This window comes from Ursus americanus, chromosome 14 (assembly GCF_024610735.1).
Source record: "Ursus americanus isolate L20-20 chromosome 14, mUrsAme1.1.p, whole genome shotgun sequence".
Taxonomy (NCBI): Eukaryota; Metazoa; Chordata; class Mammalia; order Carnivora; family Ursidae; genus Ursus; species Ursus americanus.
Genome location: NC_142140.1, coordinates 32,377,822 through 32,395,497, shown reverse-complemented (window position 1 = coordinate 32,395,497; position 17,676 = coordinate 32,377,822). Strand labels below are relative to the sequence as shown.

The following is a 17,676-nucleotide window of genomic DNA, read 5'->3' as shown; positions in this document are numbered from 1 at the left end:
GGGAGCATATAAACCGACTTGGCGAAAGTGCGGAGCGGAAATACCTGGTGCCCTCGCCTCTCCAGCCGGAAGTTGCGGGACTGAATGGATCCCGGAGCCGGCTGCTGGAGCTTCTCAATCTTCATCTGAGGCTTGGCGGCCGCTGGGCCACCAGGTTCATGTGGAGGCTCCCAGGTTGCCGCGCCGCGCTTCGTGGGGTCCGCACGGCGGTGGGGCGGCACACTCGGGCCGAGGCGGCGACTGAGACAGCGGCGGGCGCTATGGAGCGCGCTGTAGTGCGTTGTGTGCCCTCGGAACCTAAGCTAAGCCTGTCGTTCGCGCTGGCCGACGGCAGCCACAAGAACATGCAGCGCGACCAAAGCGAGCCGCTGGGTCGGGCCCTGAGCCGGATAGCAACCAATGCCCTCAAAGGCCACGCTAAGGCGGCCGCCGCCAAGAAGAGCAGGAAGAACCGGCCAAATGCAAGTGGCAGCGGGGCCTGTGCGGGGCCTGGGCCCGAGCCGGCGGCGGCCTGCGAGCCCGTGGTGAAGCTGTACTACCGGGAGGAGGCAGTGGCTGAAGACGTGCTCAACGTGGACGCCTGGCAGGACGGTGCGGTGCTGCAGATCGGCGACGTCAAGTACAAGGTGGAGCGCAACCCGCCCGCCTTCACCGAGCTGCAGTTGCCACGCTACATCATGGCCGGTTTCCCGGTGTGCCCCAAGCTCAGCCTCGAATTTGGGGATCCCGCCGGCTCCGTCTTCCGCTGGTACAAGGAAGCCAAACCCGGAGCGGCAGAGCCTGAGGGCGGGGGCCCCTCGTCATTGCCTCCCTCTTCACCCTCTCCTAGTTGGACGGAGACGGGTGTGAACGAGCGCGTCTACACGCCATCCAATGCCGACATCGGTCTCCGACTCAAGCTTCATTGCACCCCAGGCAATGGGCAGCGCTTCGGGCCAAGCCGGGAATTGGAAAGTGTGTGTCCCGTGGAGGCTGGGCCTGGCACCTGCACCTTTGACCACCGGCATCTCTACACCAAGAAGGTGACGGACGACTCTCTGATCCGCACGGTCTCTTACAACCTCCTGGCCGACACGTACGCCCAGACTGAGTTTTCGAGGAGTGTCCTGTACCCATACTGTGCGCCTTATGCTCTGGAACTCGACTACCGCCAGAACCTTATCCAGAAGGAGCTCACGGGCTACAACGCTGACCTCATCTGTTTGCAAGAGGTTGATCGCAGCGTGTTTACAGACAGCTTAGTGCCGGCCCTCGAGGCCTTTGGTTTGGAGGGCGTGTTTAGAATCAAGCAGCACGAAGGCTTGGCTACTTTCTACCGAAAGGCCAAATTCACTCTCCTTAGCCAGCATGACATTTCTTTCCATGAAGCCCTGGAGTCAGACCCACTTCATAAAGAACTGCTGGAGAAACTAGTTGTGTACCCGTCTGCGCAGGAGAGGGTGCTCCAGAGATCTTCCGTCCTCCAGGTAAAGTACCTCTGCCATTGTCTTTACATACTCGTCGATTTTTAGGGCCCTGGAAGATTTTTTTCATATTTTACTGAAGGGCGTTTGCTCTTGTATCTTCAGCACAAAGGTTAGCTTTCATTCATGCATTGAGCAAATACTTACTATTGAGCACCTTCAGTGTGCCAGGCACGTTTGAACAAGACAAACGGACTTTCGTAGTGCTTGCAATCTAGTGGGAAAGATACATGCTGAATACAAGGATATAGTAATTAATATTTTCTTGCTACTTGCCAAGCACTGTTCTGACATATTTTAAAGCACTTAAAATTTAATCACTAAATTCTATTCCTATGTTAACTGGCATTTAAATAAAAACTTGAAATAAAGTCCTTAAGTGTCTAGCATGTTTAATGAAGTATTCCACAAATATTAATATTTTAATTTTGGTCGTAGTAATCCTGCTATTTTTACAGATGTTATTCTTCCCATTTTATAAATGGGGAAATAGTCACGTTTACTTATCCAAGTTCACACAAGTGTGGAGCCAGGATTCTTACCCAGCTACTTATATATTACATCATCATGGGGCAGGGTGTTAAGCTGCTTCAGGTTTTAAAAACATGTTATTTGTGTATTTGTCCAGAGTTTTTAGGTAACTGGTTTTGTTCATAGTAAGATTTTGGAGTAGCTACCTTCTTTTTTGTGTGTGTGTGTAAAGCACCCAGTGTGTTTCATGCACTTCTGTGTAAGCTCATTCCCTTGAATCCATACAATAGTCCCCCTTGAGGTGGACGATAGTGTGGTTTTTTTTTAAGATTTTATTTATTTATAGACAGCGAGAGAGGGAACACAAGCAGGGGGAGTGGGAGAGGAAGAAGCAGGCTCCCAGCAGAGCAGGGGGTCCGATGCCGGGCTCGGAATCGTATCCCGAGCCGAAGGCAGATGCTTAACGACTGAGCCACCCAGGCGCCCCGATAGTGTCTTTAACCAGTGACCAGGCTGACTTAGGAAACAAGTGTCTCTCTCCAGGTCACACTGCTATAAATGGTGAGAGTGGGTAGTCTATCTAGGTGGGCCTGACTCCGAAGCCTGCCTTTACTCACTTAAAAACAACAACCTTAACGTTGTTCTCGAAAATATATTCTTTTCTTGCTCCCTGTATATGTTGGACTGTTAAGACATGTTATACCGAATCCTTTTCATGTGTATCCTGAAACTTGTAGCAAAAGTTAAATTTCATAATTGCAATCATACTTTTCAGTCAGGGAAGGTTATGAAATGTCAGTTCATCATATAGTCTTGGATTAAAAAAAAAAATTCAGGAGATTGACAGCAACTGAACTCTTGGCCCTTTGTTTATTTTAGGTTTCTGTTCTTCAGTCTACAAAGGACTCTTCTAAAAGAATCTGTGTTGCTAATACCCATCTCTACTGGCACCCAAAAGGTAGGTTTTAGTGGTTTTCACAAGTGATGTGAACATGGTAACTAAGGCCAGTAATGCTGGTCTTCACACATCTTTATTTCTTTCAGTTTTATTGAGCTATAATTGTCATAATCAGCTTCATGTAGGTTTAAAGTGTACAGCACAGTGACTTACGTATATTGCAAAATGATTGCCATAATAAGTTTAGTTAACATCCATCACCTCATAGATCAGGAAAAATTTTTTTTGTTGTGATGAGAACTTTTAGGACCTACTCTTCAAGCAGCTTTTAAATATACCACATATCATTGTTAAGTGTGGTCATTATGTTGTACCTTACATCCATAGTACTTATGTATCTCATAACTGGATGTTTCTTTTTTACCTCTAGGTCACCTTCATCCAGTTCCCCTCCTCCAAATGTATATTTTGAATGTCACCCTTTTTTTCTTCTTAAAGGCAACTTTTAAAAGTACTTACATTGTTTTTTATATTCACAGGTGGGTACATTCGTCTCATTCAAATGGCAGTAGCGTTGGCTCACATTAGACATGTCTCGTGTGACCTGTATCCTGGCATACCGGTTGTATTTTGTGGAGACTTTAATAGTACCCCATCAACGGGAATGTATCATTTTGTGGTCAACGGCAGCATCCCAGAGGATCATGAAGACTGGGCTTCCAATGGGGAAGAAGAACGGTGCAACATGTCGCTTACCCACTTCTTCAAACTGAAAAGTGCTTGTGGTGAACCCGCTTACACAAATTACGTTGGTGGCTTTCACGGATGTCTGGATTACATTTTCATTGACTTAAATGCTCTAGAGGTTGAACAGGTGATTCCATTACCTAGTCATGAAGAAGTTACCACCCACCAGGCCTTACCTAGTGTTTCCCATCCCTCTGATCACATAGCACTTGTATGTGATTTAAAATGGAAATAGACTTGTGTTTAATGAATTTAAGTCTGCTTTGGTAGGAAATTTCATATGAATCAAAGCTTATGTGTAACCTTCAAAGAGGAAAACTAGACAGATACAAAGGCAAAATGTTGTTACTCTACTAGTTACGTTCCAGTGTCTTCATTACACAACTGTTCATAATATTTGCAGTTTCTCCACTTTTCTTTTTTTCCTATGGTTGAAGGAAAAACAAATATATTTATGACTCCCAGGAAGAACATTGAATTATTATGTACATTTTTATAAGTACCTTTTTTTTTAGCTAGGAATTAAGAATTTTGTAAAAAAAAAAAAATTTTTTTTTAAATGATCCTTTAATTTTTCTATCATAACACATTTCAGATTGAATCATGTTTATATAAGTAGGGAAAAACGCATACAGGTTAAAGTGAGCGGCCAAGTCGGACACATGAAAGGAGTAACATTAGAGTCTACCTCGACCTCAGTTTGGCTAGCAATTTAGTACAACTTCAGAGCTTTAACAGAAGATTAAAATATGCCATCACCAATTGTTATTGCTTCTCATCTTTAATTTTTCAATTAACATAAGGTATTACCATTCTATTTTTAGGATTTTACTTTTTAGTATATGGTACAAATGGACATTTATATTCTTATTACTGCAGCTCATTTGAACTTTTAGGATGCAAGCACAACATAATATTCAAAGTGAATAACAACATATTCAACTTGATCCCGTTTTCTTTAATTATTTCTTGCCCATGAAAAATGTTTGTAAATCAATAGAGTCTTTGACCGTATGATATTACAGAATGCAGCGTAATAGATTGTGAGAAACTGCCTGCTGATATGGGCTTGACGTTTTGGGTGAACCACTGAGCATTTCTGTGCTGAAAGTTTGTTTGAAATTGTTGGTTTTTATAAATATAAAGGGGAGTAGAGGGGCTTTTGAGCAGTTCTGAAATAAACTGTTCTTTTTATAGACTTGAGCATTATAGTTTGAGTTATAGGAAAACATTGTATATATAATTTATATACTGTAAAAATTTTAAATATGAAACCAAACTTTTTAAAATTAGAAATTACAGTTTTAGTGATTAGTTTCTAGCCTAGAGTGGTAACTGAGTTCTTCTCAGTAATTACTATACCTTATTTGTAATGCTTTAGCTGTTAACTTTTTAATGTTGGGGATAGCCATAATGTTATCTCATATTTCTGCACTTAGTTTCTTTAGCTTAGTTATTAAAAGCCCACTCTCTTCAAGAATTCTAATTTTCCACAGTCATGAGAGCTTTTGTCCCAAATTCGTTACTAATCTCTAAACCCAATACCATAAGAACTTTTCTCTTGATAAAAGTAGGCTGTATGTTCATAGTCTGCTCACTAATGTATTATTAACTCTTAGTAAGTTTCAGAATGAATTTTACTTACAGTTCAGTTTGAACCTTGAAGCACTTAAAATACTGGAAGGGGAAAATTGAAGTGGCAGTTTCTTGAGATCTTGTTTAGAAAAAGCTATAAAAAGTTGATGCTACCAAATTGTGCCTTCCTAAATAACGTTTTTGAGAGCATGTTAACATCAGTTTACAAATACCTGAATATATTAAAGCCAGAATCTGATTCTTTTGCAAAATACATATCTTTTCTTCCTAAAATGTGTTTCTGGTCTGCTTTCAGACACGTTGACAGGACCCTCAACTTGAGAGAAAACAAAGTTTCTAAACAAAAAGTTGAGAATCATTTTGAAAGAAGAAATTGTAACATGACATGCTCACTAATGCCCATGAGGAAAACATTCAGATTCTGTATTAACACCATGGCTAGCTAGATTGAACTCTGGTTGGAAGAACTAATCACTTATCAGACATTCCACATCCTGATCTTTAAATTTGATATTTACTCAGTGTGTGATCAGGTTATACCGGCATTTCAGAATAGTGGACCGTAGAATATTATGGTGAAGTGCCGTATACTCTGGTCAGATCTGCAGTATACAGACATATTTGTATGACTGGAGTCCAAGGATAGGGAACACTGAGAAACTTGTATAAATAGGATACCAAAATTACCTTGTATTCATGAGTTAGAATAAAGTGTTATTCAGAAATGTTTATTTGCTTAAAGCCATCTTTGTGATTGAATTTTTCTATTACATTTGGATTTTTTAGTACATTTAATAAAGTATGAAAAGTATAGCACCTCTTTCTATGGTGAACCCATTTTATGATGTCACAAGTTCTTGCTGTAGACATTAACATTCCAAAATTTTATGTTGTTTATTATAAAAGACTAAGAAAATTATAGAACACTGTCCCGTTAATGAACTCTTGCAGAGTTGCCACTGCAGACTTACACACTAGTAGTTCATAATAGCAAAAAAATCATTTCTGGCTATAATGTGATCTTTAAAATTCTGAATACCAAAATCAGTTTCAGATTTCCAAGTATTTCACTGGGTGGTGACTCTTCTGAGAGAACTAAAGCCCGATACCAGAATGTGGCATGGTGGTGCAGTCTGGACGTGTGCCTGAGCACAGCACAAGGGAGGGGGTCCACAGAACACCGTTGTAGGAAGCTCTTCCTCGAGGAAGTTGGCACCATTATATCTCCTGTTCTCCAACTGTGGAATAAAGGCAGAGGTCCCCTACAACCTGGTTTGAGGGAAAACTAAAATCCTTATTAATGAAAATTAAAGGTCTGCGTTACTAGTGTATCATAAAATCCAAATGACAACATGATAGGGAAAATCCAAAGTATAACCAATAACTAATTCTCTAATCAAAATTCAAAAACATTGAAATGTTTTGAAGGTTTTAATATTTTAATCTAGTACTAGAAGGAAACACCTAGATTTTATTTAAGGAGAGGAAAGAAACGATTTAAGATTTTTAACTGATTTGGGCAATCAAATTCTGTGGTCCCACTTAATGAGGAAGTACATGCTTTAGCATGGAAGGTACTAGAGCTGTGTTGGGTGATTTTTTTTTTTTTTTAGTACTAACTTGAGAACAATAAGACTATATTTTGTGATGATAATACCAAAGCATTTTTTTAACCGAAGTGAAATTCACGTAAGATTAACCATTTTAAAATGTACGATTCCACTGCATTTAGTACATTCACAGTGTTGTGCAACCATTATCCCCAACTAGTTCCAAAACATTTTCATCACTCCAGTAGGAAACACTGACCCATTAAGTAGTGTCACACCATTTCCTCCTCCTCCTCCAAACACTGGCAACTACTAATCTGCTTTCTGTCTCACTGGATTTCTCTATTTTGGATATTTCATATAAATGGAATCATACAATAGATGACCTTTTGTGTCTGGCTTTCCTTTACTTACCTTAATGTTTTTAAAGCTCCTCCATGTTTTATGTATCAGTACTTCATTCCTTTGTATGGCAGTTATACATTCCATTCTATTGCATGGTTATACCACGTTTTGTTGATGCAAATGGATGTTTGGGTTGTTTCCATATTCTGGCTAATGCTCCTATGAACATTCATGTGTAAGTTTTTGTTTGAGCACCTGTTTCCAATTCCTTTGGATATATACCTTTTGAGAAACAGCCAAAATGTTTTCCACACTGGCTACACCATTTGACATTCCCACCGGTGCTGTATGAGAGTTCGTTGCTCCACATCCTCCCTAACTTATGTATTTTTGATTACAGTCCCCCAAGTGGGTGTGAAGTGCTACCTCTACCAATGCATTTTTATCTTGTTTAGTCTAATTATGTTGTTGCGGTCATGAACAAGGTCATTCCTAGTGGATTACCCAGCCTCCTTTCAGAGAGCTCATCTTCAGCAGTTCCTACTTAATCTTACAAGCTTGTGTCAAGTTGCAAAGGTCAGTCTCATGCTTCTTTGGTAGAGATTTGGGGAGAAAAACATTATAAAAAATACGAAAGTCCTGGAGTGTAAATTAGAAAGATTAAGCGGACTGAGAAAACAAACCAAAACAAAGGCCACTTTAAAACTGGGGGTCTACTTCAGTGATTTGTTTCAGAGAAGGCACTTGCTTACTAACATTGGTTCTTAAATGGTTTAGCCATGCTCCACTATTACCTAACACTTTTTAAATCCCATTTTAGGTACAGAGCAGCAGATAGCAAGAATGCCTAAATAGGAATTCCTGAGAAGCTGAGATGGTGGAGATGAATGTAGCTCACCAAGTTATGATGCCTAATCATCAAGAAGACAAAACTCTGCTTATTAAAAAGCTTAGGTTTTGAAAAGAAAACCTTAAATTCAAGATAAGCTTTAATAATACGTTTTTTAAACCATCAAGCTAATACATTAAAAATTATAATATGGAACAAAATTATTTTGCAAGTTGGCCATCTTTACAGTCTGAAGCCACATGCTAAAATTAACACTTTACATATAAATTATAAAGTAATCTTAAACTGTAGACCTTAAAAATACTAAATCTTTTAGTTTGACTGGCTGATGCCACCTTCAAAAGAAGTAGAACCTACCAGCTGGATTCATGCTTCTCTAACAAACTCTCAGCTGTTAAAACCCATGTTCATATTGTCAGTGTTAGGTTTTTACTCATAATCTTAATTTCCTTGAGAAACTTCACTAAAAACAAACTAACATTCATCTCCATCTTCTGTCCATTTTGTGTTGATTGTATGTCAAAGGGTTTATGTAAGACAATCCATTTTGCCCAGTAACTCACTTTAATGGTCTTATCCTAGATTGTTGCTGATGTTCTTACTGTATTTGAATACTCCTAGTTTACATTTTTAGTTTCATCTCATTTATGTTCTTGAGATTTAAAATGGTTCAGTAGGGAATTGGATAGGCTTCATTTGGCATTCTTATATTGGACGAGCAATATACACACTTTTAAAAGAGTATTACATATAATCTTTATTTACCCTATGGAATAGTTCGGAGAGATGGTACATCCAGGGATAAAAGCATTTAGAAATAAAGCTGGTCTTTCTGAGAAAAGCTAGGTTAAGTATAGTGTTTTGAATATCTTAAACCAAAGAAAAATATTTCTGCTGAAGCTGTAGAATTTTTTTTTTAAAGATTTTATTTATTTATTTGACAGAGATAGACACAGTCAGCGAGAGAGGGAACACAAGCAGGGGGAGTGGGAGAGGAAGAAGCAGGCTCATAGCGGAGGAGCCTGATGTGGGGCTCGATCCCATAACGCCGGGACCACGCCCTGAGCCGAAGGCAGACGCTTAACCACTGTGCCACCCAGGCGCCCCTGAAGCTGTAGAATTTTTAAGTATCCTAAATAATTGAATTATATTATCTCTTTCATGTCCTTTTATTGCATACCTTAAAAAATCTGCCTTTCTTCAGCCTGGCTTGTGTCATTTTTCTTCATCCTAAAGGAAAGAATCCCACAGTGCTTTGGTTCTTCAATCCAAAATTGATGTTTATTTTTTCTCTTTGAGGGTTTCTGTTACTGCATGTGAAATCAATTGTCAAAGACTGGCATCAGAAATAAACTCCATATGGCAAAAATTGACAAGGCAAGAAACAACAATTGTTGGAGAGGATGTGGAGAAAGGGGATCCCTCCTACATTGTTGGTGGGAATGCAAGTTGGTACAGCCACTCTGGAAAACAGTGTGGAGGTCCCTTAAAAAGTTAAAAATAGAGCTACCCTATGATCCAGCCATTGCACTACTGGGTATCTACTCCAAAGATACAGACGTAGTGAAGAGAAGGGCCATATGCACCCCAATGTTCATAGCAGAATTGTCCACAATAGCTAAATCGTGGAAGGAGCTGAGATGCCCTTCAACAGATGACTGGATTAAGAAGTTGTGGTCCATATATACAATGGAATATTACTCAGCTATCAAAAAGAGCGATTTCTCAACATTTGCTGCAACATGGATGGCACTGGAGGAGATAATGCTAAGTGAAATAAGTCAAGCAGAGAAAGACAATTATATGGTTTCTCTCATCTATGGAACATAAGAACTAGGAAGATCAGTAGGAGAAGAAAGGGATAAAGAAAGGGGGGTAATCAGAAGGGGGAATGAAGCATGAGAGACTATGGACTCTGAGAAACAAACTGAGGGCTTCAGAGGGGACGGGGGTGGGGGAATGGGATAGACCGGTGATGGGTAGTAAGGAGGGCACGTATTGCATGGTGCACTGGGTGTTATACGCAACTAATGAATCATGGAACTTTACATCAAAAGCAGGGATGTACTGTATGGTGACTAACATAATATAATAAAAAATATTATTATAAAAAAATTTTTTTAAATTCTTTTTATAAAAAAAAAAAAAGAAACTCCATGCTCATTACCAGTCACTCCATTCTCCCTTCCTCTCAGCTCTTTGAAACCACTTACCTACTTTTTGCCTCTGGATTTGCCTATTCTGGACATTTCATACAAATGCAATCATATAATTATGTAGCCTTTCTGACCAGCTTATTTCACTTAGTATATTTCAAAGGTTCTTCCATGTTGTAGTATGTATCAGTACTTCATTCAGTTTAATAATAATATTCCACTGTATGGACATATTCATCCATTTATCGGTTGATAGACACTTGGATTACTTCCACTTTTGGTCTCTCTGGATAATGCTGTACATTTGTGTACACGTTTTTGATGTTTTCATTTCTCTCGGTGATGTATCTAGGAACGGAATTGCTGGATCATATGGAAAATATTTAACCTGTTGAGGACCTGCCAGCCTGTTACCCAAAGTAGTTGCACAATTTTGCACTCCCACCAGCAATGTATAGGGGTTTCTCCAATCTCTCCATCCTAACACCTGTTATTATCTTTTTTAATACAACCATCCTAGTGTGAAGTGGCATCTCATTGTGGTTTTGATTCGCATTTACCTGATGGCTACCCATCTTTTTTTTTTAAACAGATTTTATTTATTTATTTGAGACAGACAGAGATAGCGAGAGAGACCACGAGTGGGGAGGAGAGGGAGAAGCAGGCTCCCTACTGAGCAGGGAGCCTGACGCGGGGCTGGATCCTAGGACTCTGGGATCACGACCCGAGCCAAAGGCAAACACTTAACAGACTGAGCCACCCGGGCACTATGTTGAGCATCTTTTTATGTGGTTATTGCCATTTGTGTATCTTTGGAGCCCATTTTAAAAACTGCATTGCCTTTTTGTTGGGCAGCCTTTCCCCCTGCCCCCTTTTAAAAATCATCATTCCTTACCTCTTCAAGATTAGGCAGGAGACAAACCTTGCCCAGTCTGTGCTATATACATCTCTATTACTTGAATGGCACTCAACCCAGCCTAGAAAAAAGAGCCACTGCCACCAACAAATTGGTCAGTTCCTGAAAGCCAACTCCCTGCCTGCAGATGGCAGTGCTAAGCCCCCAAACTGAATATTTATTTAAATGCCCAATTGAAAGTATACCATAAGAACAATGCGGAAATCCTGACAAGGTCAGGAAGACACCTGATGCCACTGTCCTTTAAAACACAAAGGACCTCCAAGCTTCTACTCACTAATTAGTACAGCTGCCTTATTCTTTTTTTTTTTTTTTTAAGAGAGGGAGAGGTGGAGGAGGGATAGAGGGAGAGGGGGAGAGAGAGAATCTTAAGCAGGGTCCGGGCCCAGCATGGAGCCCAGCACGGGACTCAGTCTCACAACCCTCAGATCATGACCTGAGACAAAATCAAGTCGGACATTTAACTGACTGAGCCACCCAGGCTCCCCTGCCTTAATTATTCTTTATCTGAGTCCAGATTATTACTTTTGCTATTGATTTCTCAGAATTTTTGTTGCTAGAATATAGCCACTTAAATTTTTTACGTGGTTTGTGGAAACAGGGATAAAGGGATATTTGTAAGATAGTAAGAAACAAAAGCAGCCAAGTAACCTGCCGGTAGTGGTCACTTCCTTTAAGTTTGGCACAATGAATACAATGTCATGACGTATATGCTAGAAGAAGAAATTTACCAAGAATATGCTGGGCTTAAGCAATTCTCAGGAGTAAATTTTAGAACCAAGTCCTGATCAAACCCATGTTTAATTAATGTTGCCTTTAACATAAAATACCTAGATTGCCTTAATGAGATTACAGATTAAGACTATTATTTCATTCCTACCATTTTCCTAAAAATAAAGCTGGTAATATAAATAAATGTCATTTGGAAAGAGTTTTTGGTGTGTCAATACTATCCCAACAGTTAACTCTACTGATCCTTGGGAAAAGGCTGGTAGTAGATTATTTCTAGTCACTTTCTCAGAATTCAACCATCTGAATAGGTAATCAGACTCCAGAACTTTCATTTCATTAATTTTCCCCTACACCAGATCTTCAGATAATGTACTTGGAAGATAGACCAACTACTTGCTCTTCATAACTCAACCTAAGTTCTCATATAAATTCCACCAAAGTTGGTAAATATTAGTTAATATTTACACTATTGAAACATCCAACTTGCCACCAGGAAGCTAAGCAATTGTTTCTAATGACAAGTCAGAAGTCACTTTCACCTCCATACCAAGAATGAGAACTTCTGTACTTAAGGAAGTTTGATCCAGGACATCTGGTTTCTGGTCCAGCATGCTTGTAAGAAGCTTGGAAGTTGCCACTCTGTCCTAAGGAGAAGTCAATAACTGAACACACTGAAAAATCAACGATTCTTAGGTCCCTAAGAGACATGTCACAGGGCAAACTGGTGCCCCCCAAATCGGAGCTCAACAGGTGAATACAGAGAATCACAACCTGCAGGAATAGAAATCTCTGTGGGAACCAGTGCCAGGGTAGGGACAGTTGAACTGTAATTGAGGAATTGCTAGAGGCTCAGTATGGACAACCCAGGTAAAAACTCCAACGGCCCCCACACTTTTGTGAGTTTCACCTCCTTCTACCAGCGTCTCACAGTGAATATTGGAGAAAAATCTTACACTTCCGGTGGAGGAAGGGGGAAAGAAACCACTTTGAAATATGCCAGAGCACCCTGTTTTTAGCAAGGTCTGCTCTCAAAAAAGTAACCAGAACCTAACTTACAGAACGGTTTTATCAGAGCCTAACTGACCAGCAGGCAGACCACTTTGGCCATCCTTTCCCACCTAAGGGGGAGAAAAATTTGAGAAGCACATGTGAAGTTTATAGTCCAGAGGCCTAAGTCTCACTAAAAGACCGAGACTTAATCATAAGACTATAAAATGCTTCCCCTACTCCCACAGCTTACCGTGACATTACTGAAGGCCTATTTGTAGCAGTGATGTACAGGTCCAGCAATCCAAAAAAAAAAGAAAAGAAAAAGAAAAAAAGACAAGACATACTAGAAGGCAAAAAACAGGGGCGTCTGGCTGGCTCGGTCAGTAGAGCATGCAACTCTTGATCCCAGGGTCATGAGTTTAAGCCCCATTTTGCGCTTAGAGCCAACTTAATAAAGATAAATATTTAGGTAAACAGATAAATTGACAAATAAATAAAAAATACATACATACCTACATGGCAAAAACCAGTTTGTTGACAGAGCAAGCAACCAGACTCAGATATGGCAGGGACGATAGAATTACTGGACTGGGAACGTAAAACAACTGTAGTATGTTAAGGGCTCTAATGGATAGAGAAGACAATAAAAGGGCAGACAGGCAATGTTAGCAGAGATGAATTCTAAGAAAATCAAAAGGAAATGCTAGAGATTAAAAAAAATTGCAACAAATGAAGAATGCCTCTGGCAGGCTAATTAATAGACTGGACATGGCTAAGGAAAGACTCTCTTGAGTGTGAGGCTATCGCAACACCAACCTCCAAAACTTAAGAAGCAAACGAGGAAAAAAAAAAAAAAAAAGACTGGGGGAGGGAGAGACAAAAACCAAAACAGAAAAACAACATCCAAGGGGCGCCTGGGTGGCTCAGTCGTTAAGCGTCTGCCTTTGGCTCAGGGCGTGATCCCTGCATTCTGGGATCAAGCCCCACATCAGGCTTCTCCACTGGGAGCCTGCTTCTTCCTCTCCCACTCCCTCTGCTTGTGTTCCCTCTCTCGCTGGCTGTCTCTCTCTCTGTCAAGTGAATAAAATCTTGAAAGAGAAAGAAAGAAAGAAAGAAAGAAAGAAAGAAAGAAAGAAAGAAAGAAAGAAAGAAAGAAAGAAAGGAAGGAAGGAAGGAAGGAAGGAAGGAAGGAAGGAAGGAAGGAAGGAAGGAAGGAAGGAAGGAAGGACAATATCCAAGAACTGTGGGACAACAAAGAAAGATGTAACATAGGCATAATGGGAATAACAAAGAAGAGAAACAGAAATATTTAAAACGGTTAGGACTGAGAACTTCCTCAACTTAATGGCAGATACCAAATCACATACCCAGGAAATGCAGGTAACACCAAGCAGGATAAATGCCCTCAACCCTGTATCTATACCTATCATTTTCAAACTACAGAAAATCAAAGATGAAAAAATCCTGAAAGAAGCCAGAGGAAAAAGAAACACCTTACCCACAGAGGACCAAAGATAAGAGTTACATCCGACCTCTCAGAAACCATGTAAGCAAAGAGTGGAGTAAAATACTTAAAATGTTGAGGGAGAAAAAACCCGCCAACCTAAAATTCTGCACTCTACAAAATTATCTTTCAAAAGTGAGGGAGAAATAGACTCTCAAACAAAAATTGAGGGCATTTGTTGCCAGTAAAACTGTCCTTGCAAAAAATGTTAAGTTCTTTAGGTAAGAGAAGGAAAATGATACAAGTCAGAAACTTAATTTACATAGAGAAACAGTATCAAAGGAGTAAGTGAAGGTATTTAAAAAACTCATTAACTGATCTAACAGACAAGTTTGTTCAAAAGAACAAAAGCAACACTGTGTTTGCCTATGCATGTTTATTCATATGCTTATGTATAAGTGAAATGAATGAATGCAATGATATGAGGAACTGGAGGGAAGAATGAAGATTATTTTGTTATTATAAGGTACTCAACACTACCCACTGAAGGACATAGCGTTATTTGAAAGTGCACTTGGAATAGTAGTAAATATGCATCACAAACACTAGGGCAACCACTAAAAAAAGTTTTGGTTTTTTAAAGTGTAACTGATATGCTAAGAAAGGAGAAAATATAATCATATACAATGCTCAATTAAAAACCAATGAAAGGCAGAAAAAAAGTGGAAGACAAAATTGTGAACAAAGAACAAGGGCAACAATTAGAAAAATTACAAATATGGTAGATATTAATGCAGCTATGTCAATAATCACTGTAAATGCCAATTGTCTAAATGTACCAATTATCACACAGACTGTCAGATGGATCAAAAACCAAGACCCAACTATATGATGTCTACAAGAAGCCCACTTTAAGTGTAAATATAAAGACATACAGAGACTAAAAGTAAAGTTATCAAGAGAATGAGAACACAGGGGTGCCTGGGTGGCACAGCGGTTAAGCGTCTGCCTTCGGCTCAGGGCGTGATCCCGGCGTTCTGGGATCGAGCCCCACATCGGGCTCCTCTGCTATGAGCCTGCTTCTTCCTCTCCCACTCCCCCTGCTTGTGTTCCCTCTCTCGCTGGCTGTCTCTATCTCTGTCAAATAAATAAATAAAATCTTAAAAAAAAAAAAAAAAAGAGAATGAGAACACAAACCAGAGTGGAATACTTGCAAAAGACACATCTGATAAAGGACTATATTCAAAATATATCAAGAACTCTTAATATCCAATGAGCAAACCCAACCAAAGAAATGGCCCATAGACCTAAACCTCACCAAAGATATACAGATGGCAAATAAGCAAATGAAAAGATGTGCCATATCATTATGTCATCAAGGAAACCCAAATTAAAATGAGATACTACTACACATCTGTGAGAATGGCCCATTCTGGAACACTGACACCAAATGCTGGTCAGGATGGAACTGGAGCAACAGGAACTCTCACACATTACTAGTGGGTACAGCCACTTGGGAAGACAGTCTGATGGCTTCTTGAAAGACTAAACATACTTGTACATACAATCCACCAATGATCCACAATGTTTACCCCAAGGAGTTAAATACTTATGCCTGTGCAAAAATCTGCACACAGTGTTTGTAGCAGCTTTACTCATAATTGCCAAATTTGGGGCTCAACCTACTGAGTCCTACAGTAGATAAATGGATAGACCATGGTATAGGAACTATCAAGCCATGAAAAGACCTGGAAGAAACTTAAATGCATATTAAATGAAAGAAGCCAATCTGAAAAGGCTACATCTTGTATTCCAACCATATAATATTCTGAAAAAGGAAAAACTATAGAGGCTGTGCGAAGATCAGTGGTTGCCAGGGTTGGGGGTGAGGGAGGGATGAACACGTGGCACACAGAGGATTTCTAAGTGAAAATACTCTATATACTGTAACAAGGGATACATACCATACATTTGTCCAACCCCCAAAAAAGTGCACCGCCAAGAGTGAACCCTGATGTAAACTTGGATTTGGGGTGATTATGTGTCAATAGAGGATCATCAGATGAAATGAATGTACCACTCTGGTGGGGAATGTTAATAATGCGAGATGCATGCGTGGAGGCGGAGGCTATACTCCTTCAACTTTTCTATAAATCTAAAACAGCTCTAAAACAAAGTCTCAAAAAAAAAAAAGTAAACGGAGAAAGATACACCATGCTAATACTCATCAAAAGAATGCAGGAGTAGCTATATCAATTTCAGAGAGAGTAGACTTCAAAACCAGGAAAATTATCAGGGATAAAGATAAATGATAAAGGGGTCAGTTTTACAAGACAACTGTTCACACGTATACACGTAACAGACAGTCAAACTACATGAGGTGAAACACAAAGAGAAATATATGAGTCCAACACCTCTCTGTGACTGACCCAGCAGGCAGAAAACCAGTAAGAAAAGAGCTGAAACCAAGACCAACAATCAACTGGATTTAAATGACGTCTATCCAATCAGAGCAGAATACACATACTTTTCAAGCTCACATGGAACATTCACCAAGACATTCTTGGCTATAAAATACACCTGAACAAATTTGAAAGAACAGAAATCCTACAGTATCTACATTCAGACCACAATGGAATTATACGAGAAATTAAAACAAAAACCAAAAAAACAAAAAACCCCACAGATGGAGAATCTCCACTTAACACACTTCTAAATAATACATGAGTCAAAGAAGAAATCTTAGAGGATTTAAAATATATTTTGAATTACATGAAAATAAAAACTTAGCAAAATTTGTGGGTTGTAAAGAAGTGCTTAGAAGAAAATTTACAGCATTTAATTCATACATTGGAAAAAACCTAAAAAATCAATCATCTAAGCTTCCACCTTAGGAAACTAGAAACAAAGGAGCAAATTAAATCAACAGTAAGCAGAAGAAATAAAAATCAGCAGATATCAATGAAAACAAGAAATCAATGGAAAAAACCGATTAAACCAAAAACTGATTCTCTAAAAAGGTAAAACGGATAAGCCTCTAGCCAGACTAAGAAAAAAAGGACGCAAATTACTAATATCAGAAAGAGGGGACATCACTATAGATCTCATGGACTTTAACATAAAGTCTGACCCCAGTGGTGCCTGACTGGCTCAGCAGGTAGAGCATGGACTCTTGATCTCAGGGCTATGAGTTCAAGCCCCACGTTGGGTGTAGAGATTACTTAAAAATAAAATATTTTTATTTTTAAAAAGGTTTTATTTATTTGAGAGAGAGAGAACGCAGGAGAGGAGGGGAAGGGGCAGAGGAAGAGAGAAACCCAAGCACACTCCATGCTGAGCGCAGAGTCCCACTTAGGGTTCAATCTCACGACCCTGAGATCATGAACTGAGCTGAAACCAAGAGTCAGACGCTCAACTGACTGCAACACTCAGACACCCCTAAAACTAAGATCTTTAAAAAGAAATGTCTGACCTCAATGAATGATCTGAAAGTGATTGTTACTACATGAGATGATTTT

At 39.6% G+C, this 17,676-nt stretch overlaps 1 protein-coding gene across 1 annotated transcript; it reads left to right on the top strand.

Moving 5' to 3' along the window:
• The first annotated feature begins 57 nt into the window (after positions 1 to 57).
• On the top strand, positions 58 to 5,988 carry PDE12 (phosphodiesterase 12). The gene is made up of 3 exons (XM_045807407.2): positions 58 to 1,466; positions 2,814 to 2,892; positions 3,372 to 5,988. Exons 1-3 carry the CDS (start codon positions 159 to 161, stop codon positions 3,812 to 3,814), a joined length of 1,830 nt encoding a protein of 609 aa, XP_045663363.1. The 5' UTR covers positions 58 to 158; the 3' UTR covers positions 3,815 to 5,988.
• Positions 5,989 to 17,676: the final 11,688 nt, after the last annotated feature.

Coding starts and splice junctions, on each gene's coding strand:
- PDE12 (XM_045807407.2), top strand. CDS start 159: ATGTGGAGGCTCCCAGGTTGCCGCGCCGCGCTTCGTGGGGTCCGCACG. Junction 1,467..2,813: donor AGAGATCTTCCGTCCTCCAG/GTAAAGTACCTC, acceptor TGTTTATTTTAG/GTTTCTGTTCTTCAGTCTAC. Junction 2,893..3,371: donor TCTCTACTGGCACCCAAAAG/GTAGGTTTTAGT, acceptor TTATATTCACAG/GTGGGTACATTCGTCTCATT.